Source organism: Rhinatrema bivittatum, chromosome 2, assembly GCF_901001135.1.
Source record: "Rhinatrema bivittatum chromosome 2, aRhiBiv1.1, whole genome shotgun sequence".
Lineage (NCBI taxonomy): Eukaryota > Metazoa > Chordata > Amphibia > Gymnophiona > Rhinatrematidae > Rhinatrema > Rhinatrema bivittatum.
Genome location: NC_042616.1, coordinates 156,854,605 through 156,868,169, shown reverse-complemented (window position 1 = coordinate 156,868,169; position 13,565 = coordinate 156,854,605). Strand labels below are relative to the sequence as shown.

Genomic DNA, 13,565 nt, shown 5'->3' with positions numbered 1-13,565 from the left:
TGCTGCCTTGTGAGGGGGCAGTGTGGGGGCATAAAAACATACGAATTGGCGTACAGAGTCAGACCATGGGTCTATCAAGTCTAGTATCCTCTTTCCAACAGTGGTCAATCCAGGTTACAAGTACCTGGCAAGTACCCAAACACTAAGTAGATCCCATGCTGCTATCGTACAGTGATAAGAAGTGGCTATTCCCTAAGTCTACTTGGTTAATAACAGTTTATAGATTTCTCCAGGAATTTGTCCAAATCTTTTTTAAACTCAGCTCAGTTAGCTACACTAACTGTCTTAACCACATCCTCCAGCAATGAATTCCAGAGCTTAACTGTATGTTAATTAAAAAATAATTTTCTCCTGTTTGTTTTGAATGTGCTACTTATTAACTTTATGGAGTGTCCCCTAGTATTTGTATTTTTTGAAAGAGTAAATAACCAATTAACATTTACCCGTTCTATTCCACTCATGATTTTATAGACCTTTATTTATTTATTTATTTAACATTTTTATATACCGGCATTCGTAGGACACATCATGTCGTCTCTTTTCCAAGCTGAACAGTCCTAACCTCTTTAGTCTTTCATCATAGGGGAGCTGTTCCATTCCCTTTATCATTTTGGTTGTCCTTCTCTGTACCTTTTCCAATGCAAGTATATCTTTTTTGAGATGCGGCGACCAGAATTGTACACACTACTCAAGGTGTGGTCTCACCATGGAGCGATAGGGAGGAATTATGACATTCGCCGTTTTATTCTCCATTTCTTTTGATAATAATTCTTAAAATCCTGTTTGATTTTATGGCTGCTGTTGCACACTGAGCCAAGGATTTCAAAGTATCTTTAAACCAGTTTGCAATCCACAATAGGATATTGCTTCCTATCCCATGACCTCTTAATTTTTCTCAGAAGTCTTTCGTGGGGCAGTGCCATAGAGAGAGCAGGGGCGCAGCATATTAGGAATGAAGGCCTACAGTGTGGTGGTGCAGATGCTCTGCATCTGTCTAAGAGGAATACCTTTATCTTAAGTGAAGCACTCAAATCATATATTGATAGAAATGTAAATTAGATGGAGGAGGTGGTAGATGGCATTTGTCAGAATCCGGCTCTCGCTTTCAATAAATAAGTAGAAACGCACAGAAAGGGAGGAATCACACAAAGGCACTTGTAAGGAACAGGAAGGACAAGGAGGTGTAAGAATACACAGACAGGAGATAAGGGAGGGAACAATATTATGAAAGATATGCGTGCAAATGTTTATTGTCTGGCAAATAAAATCCTGGACTTAGAGTCCTTTAAAACAGAGGCAGATTTGGATATTGTTGATGTCACAGCGACATAATGAATCTCATGACTGGGATACAGCTATAGCAGGTTATGGTCTGGTCAGTATGGACCGAGCAGGCAGAAGAGTGAGTGAGGTGTCTAAAGCATCCCATTAAGCAACTGAATTGCAAGGATATGGGTAAATGAGGAGGCCCTGTGAGTTGTCATAGAAAGGGGAAGAGCCACTTTTATTATACCAATGTGGTCTACAGATCTCCTGCACAGAAAGAAGAGGTAGTTAAAGATTTAATCAAAGATATCCATAAGATAATATGGAAAGGGAATTGGATTTAGTCAGCAACCAATGAGGGCCTGGACTTTTACTGTCTGATGAGCATGGGGGTAACCAGCACAGAGCAGCAGTTACTACTCATAACAGAAGGCATGGGATTACTGCCCTTAACCAATAAACCTTGATGCTTTTGATGCAACTACAACATCACTCTCTGTTTCTAAGGGGGGGGGGGGGGGGGGGGAGAGGTGAAAGGAAAGAGAAATTTGGATTCAGAGACAACCAACACGAGCCATGACTTGTTTACAGTCTGGGGTACTGATCCACAGACATTAAGGAAACAACACAGGACTGCTTTTATGGCCAAGTCCATAAGCAAAGCACATCAAGCAAAACTGACTGATACATGGGGGTAACCTGCACGGCATGGCAGATACTACCATGGGAAGCTTGCTGAGCAGACTGGATGGACCGTTGGTCCTTTTCTGCCATCATTTCTATGTTTCTACGTTAGGAGATTTTTATTTGCCAGATGTTGAATGGAGTGTCCCCGCAAAAAAGACAGAAGTAGGGAGATCCCAGACTCCTTTCAAAAGACACTTCTCAAGACAACTGGAAATTGAACCTGCAAGAGAGGGGGCAATAGTGGATCTGCTGTTTTCAAATGGGAAAAATATTTTTAATGCCACAATGGGTGATGAACTAGGTTCCAGTCATCATAAGAGCACTGTCCATTGCCGGTCCACAACTCTGGAAGTCCCTACCTCAAAACTTATGAGTGGAACCAGAAATCAGAATCTTCAAAAAAGGACTTAAAACCTGGTTATTTAAAGAAGCGTTTCCAGAGCCATAAGCCCCCAGAAGAAATCCTACTATTTTTAAGTACAGTTTTAGATGCTTTTCTAAGTCTTAAATTCATTTTGATAGATGCTCTTAGATGTTTTACTCTTTTAAGAAACCTTTTATCTTCTTATTGTTTTGACATGATAGCATTTTTATTTTAAATGTTTTATTAAGTATCTTATGTAATTTATTTTTCTTAACTTTTTGGAAGTCAAACGATTTTAATTACATTTGGCGATACTTTGTAAACCGATGTGATGTCTGTTTCGAACGTCAGTATAGAAAAATGATTAAATAAATAAATAAGTAAGACAGTGTGATTTATCATAACAACAAAAGCAGGGAGGGTCACACAAAAGTCACAGCCCTAGACTTTAGGAGTATCAGGTTGTTAAGATGGCAGTGTGTGTGGTGATGTTGGAGATGGGGGAGGGGAAGGACAGGCTCAGTGGTTCTGTGGCAACTGTGGTGCACTGCCGTGTAGAATATCAGAGTTCAGTTGTCAGGACAAGTCTCTGCAGCTGAGACCAGCTGGGTCTGAGGACACCATGGAGGCCATGAGCCTCAACTATTGCTCAATAGTGACATCTAGTGCTTAGACTCAGGATCCATATCACCTGGACTCGATACATCCATAGTCTGGGATCCCTGAGTGAGGACTGTTGTTATGATGGCTGGGATGAATTGAAGGAGGATATAAAAATAGGGGAAGAACACTAGATAGTTGCAAATTAAGGTTCATAGTACAAATTAAAGTTCTTGGTGCAATAATTCAATACAGGCTAGCTCTGACTAAGCTCAAAGGAACAGGAGGAAACTTCCAACCCAAAAAATAAATAAATAAAATATGGCAGGGTGAGAAGTTCTAAGTGAAGTAGAACAGTGGGATAATTTAAAATGGAACATTGTAATGGAAGTAAACAAAGAGTAAGTGAAAAAGAGACCAGTATGGTTTTCAAAAGAGAAGGCTGAAAAAGAGTAAAATATTAGTCTTCTAAAGATCATAGAGCAAAGAATACAGGGAAGAATATCTGGAAAGGCTGAGGGAAGCATGGAAGGTAGGCAGGACCACAAAGGCATTAGCAGAGGGCAAGAAAGGTAAGGCAGTAAAGTGACAAACTGTTTTGGGTGCCCAAAATTCAAAGACATCCAGTTATCTAAGCAGGGCCGGTGCAAGGGGATTTGGCGCCCTAGGCGAGCCTTCTTCCTTGCGCCCCCCCCCCCCCCCAGTCTCGGCCCCGACTCCTACCTCATTCTCAATCACGCCCGCTGACTGGGGTTTTCTGGGTCGCGAGCAGATTGGGCACTGCTTGCGGCCCGCCAAATCTCCACTCCTCTTTGCCACCACTTGCGGCCCCATATGGCTCGCACCCAGTGGCGCACCAAGGGTCTCCGGCGCCCAGGGGCCAATGCATTTGTGTGCCACAGAAAATCAGTGGCATCTCTAGACAGAAGAATTTGTTTTGGGTGGGGGGGGGAGCCAAAATGACATTTCTTCATCACACCCACCTCTATAGCATGGATCCTGCTTTAAAATTGGTTATAAAAAAAAGTGTTGTTAAAAAAAGTCCAAAGGGTCCTCTGCATTATTTTAAAAAGCTGGCCAGTTTCACACTTCTAGTAAAACTACTATAAAATTATTTGATAGCCTCATTCAACTAATTCTATATGGCTATGAGAGTGAAGACTGGAATATATAGGAAGGGACAGAATGTCAATACAAATCCTGCACCTCCAGTTCTGTAACTCTGTGCATCCACTGAAATTCCCCCAAACAATGGAGCTTGGATGTTTCCCTTACAGTTCATCATACTAAAAGATATTTTCAAATTCTGGTGTCACCTCACAGTAACAGCAGCACAAACACCTTCCACTGCCAGACACATTGTGAACTAACATAAAGCACCGCAAAAGAGACACCCAAAATCTATACTGCAATCCCATCATAACATAACAGTAATAACACCAAGGACTCAAACAACAATAACCCTACCTGTGAATAAGCAAGGATAAATATTACACTGGGTCCTAGAATACCAATACACCACCTACTGAGGAAACAAAACAAACCCAATTGCTATAGATCCCTATGCTAGCAGAATCTCTCATCATGGTCACACACACAGAGCAGAGACAGACCCTCACCAAATACAGAATACAAAATAAAGGAGCACAAATTAGAAAAAACTGAAATGGAAACCCCAAGAAGCCAGACTCTGTGTATTAGCAATGGAAAAACAGAACAACCATTCCTCATAAAACAAATAAAATCAAGAAACAAAGCATCAGTTATAATAGTAAAACCATACTAATAAAATATTTTAAAACTACTGATAAATAGAATTTCTATTAATTAAAATCATATACATTTTTTACAATTTCCCAAACACCAATAAAATATTTCAAAACAGTACATATATCAAATAACACACAATAATTAAAACTAATAAGGATTTTAAAAAGCCCCTGCTGTCCATACATGGGAGCTCTTGATTTCCAGTCACCCTGATATTATCGAGGATTAGGAGGTTATCCTCTCTCTCTCACACATACTCACATGTCCATTCTCTCTCACACATACACTGTCACATACATACACATTCATGCTCTTATACCCAACCATAACCTCTCGCTCTCACAGACACTGACACACTCTCAGGGTGTAAGACACTCTCTTCCTCCCCCCCCCCCCCCCACTCACACACACTCTTACTCCCCTGGATTTTCTCATACACACTCATGCTCTCACTGGCTCCCTCACATACACACAAACACACACTCCCAGGCAAGCTCCCACTCGTTCTCACACAAACACACACACACAGGCAAGCTCCTAGTCATTCTCACACTGAACCCCAGGCAGGCTCCCATTCATTTTCACACCACTCCCTCTCCATCCCCCAGGCATGCACACATTCATTCTCACACACACAGACCCCCAGGCAGGCACCAATTTATTCTCACACACACACATACACCACAAACAGGCAGGCACATATTCTCACACATACAAACCCCAGGAAGACACCCATACATTCTCATACACAGACACACCCTCAGGCAGGCACCCATGCATTCACACACATACACAGCCAGGCAGACTCCCATTCATACACATGCACACACTAAAGGCAGAGACCCCCTCTCTTTCTTTTGCCAGCAACCTCAGAGCCTCTCTCATCCCTCTGCTGCCACTGTCACTGCTGCTGTATGGCTATTGCGGAGGTGCTGATTGCTGCTATTGGCACTGAAGCCCATTCTGCTGCCTCCTCTGTGCAGGCCCCATGGGCTTCCAGTTCCTCTATGCTGATCTCATACATTGTGAGATCCGCATAGAGAAAGTGCTACTCTTGCACATTCCCAAAGATTACATGTTCCAATCAGTAAAAAGTAATTTATTTCTTTTTACATTTGCTGTCTGATCTTAGTTTTCTAATTGGTTGGTCACAGGCTTTTTTTTTCCACCTTCCCTTTCTTATTTTTTTGCCAATTCCTTTTATAACATATTTCTTTTCTCTCCATCTGTCTGCTTCCCTCAAACACACAGTCAGGTTCTCATTCTCACATGCTTTCTCTCTCTCACATACACAGGCATTCTTACATGCTGTCCCTCATACAATTATTTATACACAGTCTCTCTCTTGCACATCCTGTCTAACTCTCACTCCCACATGCTGTCTTGCTCAAGCACAGGTTCTCACTGTCACATGCTCTCTCTCATACAATCATTCCTACACACAGGCTCTCACTGTCACATGCTGACTCACACACACACACAGGCTCTCTCTCACTCCCACATGCTGTCTTGCTCAAGCACAGGCTCTCACTATCACATGCTGTCTCTCACACACACAGAGGCTCTCCCATGCTGTCTCTGCAAACATTCAGGTCTTCACTCACACCCACACACACAGTCTCTCAACTCATCTCATACACGCACACATACACACTGTACAAACCCTCAGTCTCTCTCTCACCTCTGGGCCTCCTCTTCACGGGCCACTGCAGGATGGGCTCTGCAGCGGCCCCGGTCTTCTCGAGCCGCGCTGATCCTCTTCTGCACGCGGCTGATGCTCCTCCTCTTTCCTGCCCGCGCGGCTCCGGCAACATTTTTCTTCCGGGGTCGCGCGGGCAGGAAGGAGGAGAAGTTCCTGCATTGGCTGTTGCTCCTCCTCTTTCCTGCCCGCGCGGCTCCGGCAACATTTTTCTTCCGGGGCCGCGCGGGCAGGAAGGAGGAGAAGTTCCTGCATTGGCTGATGCTCCTCCTCTTTCCTGCCCGCGCGGCCCCGGCAACATTTTTCTTCCGGGGCCGCGCGGGCAGGAAGGAGGAGAAGTTCCTGCATTGGCTGATGCTCCTCCTCTTTCCTGCCCGCGCGGCCCCGGCAACATTTTTCTTCCGGGGCCGCGCGGGCAGGAAGGAGGAGGAGGAGCACCAGCATGTTTAGACGCGACTGTACCACGGTCCTGCCGATCTTCTTGCTGTGTGTATCCGGCACACAGCATAGCAGTAGTTCACCGCTCAGCCGCCATTGGGATGACGTCCACCGGCGGCCATTGGCCATCAGCGGCTCGGCGCCCCCTAATGCTCAGCGCCCTAGGCGATCGCCTAGTTCGCCTAGTGCTTCCGCCGGCCCTGTATCTAAGTTATCTGGATATAACTTAGAAGGGATATTTAGCAGCATGGCTATGCTACTGAATATAACCGGATAAGTTCTAATTAGCTGGATAAGTTATATCCAGATAACTTTAGACCTGCTATTGAGCTGAATATAGGCACTTATCTGGTTAAGGTGCCCCACTTTGGTCTGCCCGTCCCCAAGATATCTAGCTATCTAGTTACCCCGTCTGCGTCTGGCCTGCGCACGAGCCTGCTCACCTCTCTGGTTCCACGGCGGGTCCTGGGTTGGCCTCCCTAGTGGCAGCTGCGAGCTCTTCCAGGCCTCGGTGTTCTGCGGCGGCGGTCGCCAGACCTTCCACTGCGCACCAGACCTCACATCTGAGTTTGGCGCCTTCCATGGCATTGGCCACGCCCCTACGTGTGCGTGCGGACCGCCCGGCCTCTTGTAGGGCCAGGGGCGGGTCTTAGCTCTGCGGTGCGCCCTGATTGATTGCCTGATATAAGGAAGTCCCTGCCTTCACTTCCTTGCCTTGGCATTTGGGTTTGTACTGTGCTAGATTGTCACTGTGTTTGAGCCTTGCTCCAGTCTTGTTCCAGGATCCTTCTGTTCCAGCCTTGTTTCTGCATCCTTCCGTTCCAGTGTCCTCTTGTTCCTGTGTTCGTCTGTCGTCTCCCCAGGTAGTACCTCTGGACAGCCTTACTGGTACTGACCTCGGCTTGCTCCTTGACCCTCCTGCCTGCTGCTTGCCTTCTGACTTCAGCTTGCTCCTTGACTACTCTGCCTGCTACCTGCCTTCTGACCTCGGCCTGCCTGTGATCTCATCTGCCCTCCAGAACCTGACCTCTGCTTTGTTGACCACTCCTCGGCCTGACTCCCAGATTCTGACCTCTGCCTGATTGACTACGTCTCCTGGTTCTGACTCTGTCCCTAGCCTTGTCATCGCCTACATTGTTCTGGTCCTCCTTGCTCCAACTGACCTCCAGTCTCGAACCTGATCGCGCTCCTCTCCTGTCCGTGGGCACACCTGTCTATCATCTCTCCAGGAGACCCTGCGAGGCCCACCTAAGTCCAAGCTGCCCGGGTCCCTACGGGCTCCTCACGGGGGGGACCTCGGGCTTCCAGTGGTGAAGCTCATCCTAGCCTCTGTCTCCTCCAGTGCTCCGCCCCCTGGGGGCAGGTGCTTCCTGGTCCCTACCAGGGAGCCGTTCTCCACTGCTCCAGGACAAGGGTCCACCCCTGAGCGCAACAACTAAGTGGTGGCCGCTTAACATAGAAGGATAGTCAGCAGCTGCCACTTAGTTGGATAAGTCCCTATTTATCTGGCTATGTAGCGCTAAATATCGAACTTCACGTTAATAGGTTAATAAGAAAAAGGTGCAGAGGTAAGGAGGAACTGAATTACATATGCTTTTTCAAATGCTAGAAAACATGGCTTTATAAGAGGTCAGGATTTCTGATGTATATATCTTGTTTTTATGATGTTGTGCACCACTTTGACTATTTAAATAAATAAACAAACTTTTGGCACTGTCTCACATTGAAGACTCATATAAAAGGTTAACAGTGTAGGGATAGGGTATAATGTTATAAACTGTGTTAGAAACTGGGTGAGAAATAGCCCACAGTGGGTAATGGTTAATAGGATTTACTCCAAGTAAAAGAGGGTTACCAGGTAAATGCATCAGTGATCAATCTGGGGACTGAGCATGTACAGTACTTTCATAAGTGATAATTTCAGAGTTCCTAGAAATAAAGGTCTGGTCTTTTTGTAAATGATACTAAAATCTCTTCTCTCTCTCTCTCTAAGCCTGCAGCATACTGAAACAGGCCTGTCCAGAAACATCGTGAACTGCGATATATACTGGCAATGTAGCCCAAATTGGGCTAATAGTGCAACTTGCGATAAGAGCTTTTCGCATAGCTGATATCACAATTTATGATACACATGCTTATTAGCATAAGGTACACCCCTTTTTGGTATCGCATGCGATACCAATGCGATATTGGAAAATGAGGCCCATAATGATTTATTCCTATGCCTAATTTTTGCATAGCTCCAAGCTTTGTACAATGGAGGGCTGTTATAAGCCTTTGATTTAAAAAAACAAAGAAAAAATAAAGCAGCTCTCTTCAGCTAGGCTTAGAAGAGTATTTCTTTTCATAGATTTAAGACAGTTCTTTATCTTAAGTTTTCCCTTGCCACTTCTGTAAAGAAACCTCAGAATCAATACTGGGCTATTACTTTTAAAATGTATCCACTAAAACATCAAAAATATCTTTTTGAAATGCAGGTAATACAAAAGCTGAAGCAACCAAAAAAAGTACATTTTTAAATGTTTTCTCTGGAGTGTGACTCTGGATTCAATAAGCAGTATATAAGTGTGAATATATCTTTAAATAGGCCTTATTTTAACGCTTGTTAATTTTAATAAATTTAAGATCAGTACTCTTAGAGCTCCTATCAGCCAGAGATTTCTTCAAATATGTGCCTATGATGCAATAAATAAAATCCTTCCAAAGAAAGGCAGAATTTCCCTCCTGTGCGTATGGGTAATAAATATACCTGAATACAGAGGAACTCTCTCCAGGACAAGGAGCTGCTGACAGATGGAATTGATGTCACAGCCAGTATGGCCAGAACAGCAAGTCCTAAAATCCCCAGACAAATGTAAATTTCCATCCTCCAGACATCGTCTTCAATCCAGGCATTTTCTTTTCCCTGCTTCACCTATGAAAGGAACAGATGTTACCTTGATACTTTCCAGTGTATTCATAAATCAAAATATATACACAAAGAAGAGACCTTGGTTAAAAAAAATATACTTGTTTTTGTTAGCAGTACCAAATTATGTTAACTGCCAGTATATATTTGTTTTAAAAAATCTATGTTACTTCTAATCCTGAGCAATTATAAAATGTTGAAAAAAAACCAAAAAACCGGCAACTTACAAATAAACATCATTCTCTAATTGGGACTTTTGTATTGGTAAATCAGGACAAAAAGGTCTTCATTCTTCAAACTATCCTAAAAACTGATAAGCCGGTTAGAAAAGGGCTTGTTTTAAAGCAGTAATATTTATGAATGTTGTTGACTCTCTTCATATCGTTATTCATTTCATCCCTAGGCCTCAATTATTATTTTGGTCCAAATCTAATTATCGTGTCTCAGTGGAACAAAACGTGCGTCATGTTCTGTTATGCTGCTTCCTAACAGGTCTGAATGTGTGAGGCACAGACCCTACTCAGCAGGAGGGACTGATTTTAATTTGGCACGGAACCATCCATACTCCAGGCTCAGCACACGGCGGGATTAACTCATAGTAACAGACTAGGGGAAGCTGGTGGAGGCCATGATTTTCATCAGGCTGTATCCAGCCACAGAGCAGGCAGCATCCTCTGTGTGGCACTTCATATTGCCAAATTATTTATATCCTCTAGCAATCTGCAGCACAAACAGCAACTGTTCCCAACTTTGTAAACGTATTACAAACCCCTCTTCTTAGGAGTAGCAGCAGCTACATTTACTTTACCTTGTTTTAGCCGTTTGAGATTTTGACCATGAAGGCTCCAGAAACATTTTCTACTTTAATTTTCATCCGGGTTTCCAAGTTTAAAATGAGAAATATACTCCATGGAAAGGTAACAGAAAATTAAAATTGAAAGTGAAGTACCTTGGAAAGTACAATCACTAATGTTATTGTTTAAAAATTACATTTTAATGTTGTTCTAATGATCCAACTGCTAAAAGAGTCACAGCCTTTTCAAGTAAAAAGTGACAATGGCTGAAACAAATTAATTAATTAACCTGGAATACATTTCATAGAACCCAATTATGAATAAATGATAAATCTTGCAAGTAGCAGATCAATACGCGGGAACTTTAACTGGATATTGTTATGGCCTTCGGCCACGGGCGGCCGCGGCCGACCCAACTCACTTCCTGCCATGCCTGGCCTTCCTCTCCAGGGGAGCTCGCGGCTCCTGCCAGCCATTGTCGCTGCGCTGTTCCTGGCCCTCCTTGCTCCACATGGCGGCTGGGACGTCGCCAGCCCACACTCCGACTCCAGGCCTTCCTAGTTATGCGCACGTACCACCTGTTCTCTATTTAAAGGGCCAATGGTGGGAATCCCTGGCCCGTCCCTGACTGATGACATCATTACTTTGGGACATTTAAGCACCTCCTTTGGCCTATGCAAACTGACTTGGCAACGAATTCCTTCGCCTCACTGGTGCTTGTTCCTGTCTCTCCGGACCTATGGTTCCTGCCTTGGATCTCCACCTGCTGTTCTGGACTCTGGCTTGGGTACCCACTCCTCGGGGGCCTGCTTGCGCTTCCTTTGGGAGACCTGGTCTCCAGGCTTCCCCGCTCCTCGGGGTAGCTCCTGCGCTCCTCACCAGAGGTCCTGCTGACTCGCTCCTCCGCTCCTCGGGGTAGCCTCAGCACTTCCTATCAGAGATCCCATCTCTATGCTTCCCCGCTCCTTGGGGCAGTCTCTAACTTACAACACCAGAGACTTTGATTCTCCGCTTCCCCGCTCCTCGGGGCAGCCTCTAAGTCACCATATCAGAGACTTTGACTCTACATTTCCCCGCTCCTCAGGGCAGCCTCTATGTCACTTTATCAGAGACTTTGACATTACACTTCCCTGCTCCTCGGGGCAGTCTCAACATCTTTACAACAGTGACTTTACTGTACGCTTCCCCGCTCCTCAGGGCAGCCTACGTCACTCCATCAGACTCTGTGCTTCCCCGCTCCTCGGGGCAGCCCCTACGTCATCACACCAGAGACTCTGTTGCTACGCTGTCCTGCCCCTCGGGGCAGTCCCTGCATCACTCCTTCAGAGATCCTGTCTCTGTACTCCTTGCTCCTCGGGGCCTGCCTAGCGCACCTCTGCCTTGGAGGTTCCTTCTCTGGTACATCGTATCTTCAGTCCTGCCTAAGTACTGTGACCCCTCTGAACTGTGCCTCTTCGTCCCGCTCCTCAGGGCACCTCACAGTATATCTCAGTGCAGGTACCTGCGATCATGTGGCAGTGACGCAGGACGTTCTCACGCTACTGAACTACAGTCATGTCCCCTGTTGCAGCTGACCTTGCCTTCCGATGGTGAGGACCTGTGGGGCCCCACCTCTCAGGTAGCATCAACCTCCACCTCGGGCCAAGGGTCCACGAAACCCACAAATCCTAACAGATATTCAGTGGAATTTATCCGGTTAAATGTTCCGCTAAATATACCTGGATAAAGGTAATACAGATAAAGTTATCTGGATAATTGTTATTTTTGGCAACTTGTGGGATGCTCCCGCAAGCCGATGCACTCACCCCAACACTACCAGTCATCGGGGCCTCCGTCCTGTGGCAGAGGCTGCCAACATTCATCTGCACAGCAGGTCACCACCTCAGCTGCCACCATCTAGGTGCATCCTTAGGCATGTACAGCTGGCATCGCCTGATTTAAAGGGCCTGTGGCGGGAACAGGCTGTGGAACCCCATGATGACTTCACTTCCAGAGCCCTATTAAAGGGCTTTCCTGCTGCCTCCCATTTGCCTCAGCAATGGGTCACCTAAATTCTTCTGAGTGTGAGTTGTAGCATCTTCCTGTGTTCCAGTCCAGCCTGCCTCATCCAGCCTGCCACAACTATGCCAAGCTTGCCTCCACAGTATGCCGCCTATGCTGATGTATTCTCTAAGCAACGGCCGAAATCCTGCCTCCGTATCACTCCTATGACTGTGGCAGAGATCTCCTCCCTGACAAAGTGCTGCCATGAGGAAGGATCTATTCACTATCTCCTCCTAACACAGAGGCCATAAGGGAGTATATTAAGGAGAACCTGGTGTAAGTTAAGGGCCAGCATAAATTTCCTTTTAGCCTAATTTTTATATATTCCTTTTTTATATAGATACTAATAGTTAATGTTTTTAGGTAGATCATGTAATCTTGTTTTTCTCATATTTCTCTCTTTGAATTTCTGCTGACTTCTAGCAGAAGTCTTGATTTCCTCTGTCCAGCTGACCTTTCACTTTATTGTCTATTATCTCAAATTTCCTGCTACTTTTCTGTTACAGCTAAAATTTAACCATGCTCCCCAGAACGCCTCTATCACTACTTCTTTTTCTCCAGCTAAATTTTATGCATGTAGGGACTTACCCAGACACAATTTAGCTGGTCAAGGTGGGATTTTTTAGAATTTTGCATTTTATCTGGCTAACTAAAAATTAGCCAGACAAAACCTTTGAATATTGACCTATCTACATAAAACAGTATACCTAATAAACTCACCTATAAAGTACATAGATTTTCTTTTTGAGGATAATTTTTGTAAGGTATTTACCCTGATAAAATCACCTGAATGAAAATTGCCTTCCTTAAATGTGACTAAAATTACATGTGGGTTCCATCAACACATACCTAAAAGATCCCTTCCCATCCCCCAATTGTGATAATTAGAAAATCCAACGATCAAGATCAGCAGCTTCCCTTCCCCTCCACCAAGAACAATCTGTAAAAACACATAATTGGACATCACACTTTTAATTGATCTCTATTCTATGTTCC

General features: G+C 44.8%; 1 protein-coding gene across 6 annotated transcripts in view; it reads right to left on the bottom strand.

Annotated features, from left to right (window-relative positions):
• The window catches only part of STEAP1 (STEAP family member 1), a 77,147-nt gene that overhangs the window by 17,187 nt on the left and 46,395 nt on the right, over nt 1-13,565 (bottom strand). For 5 of the 6 annotated variants that reach the window (XM_029588780.1, XM_029588778.1, XM_029588781.1 and 2 more), the window contains one exon: nt 9,574-9,738. The exons of the other annotated variant lie outside the window; for it this stretch is intronic. In XM_029588780.1, the coding sequence (XP_029444640.1) occupies nt 9,574-9,738 (165 nt within the window). The remainder of the gene's footprint in view (nt 1-9,573; nt 9,739-13,565) is intronic. 6 annotated transcript variants of the gene reach the window in all.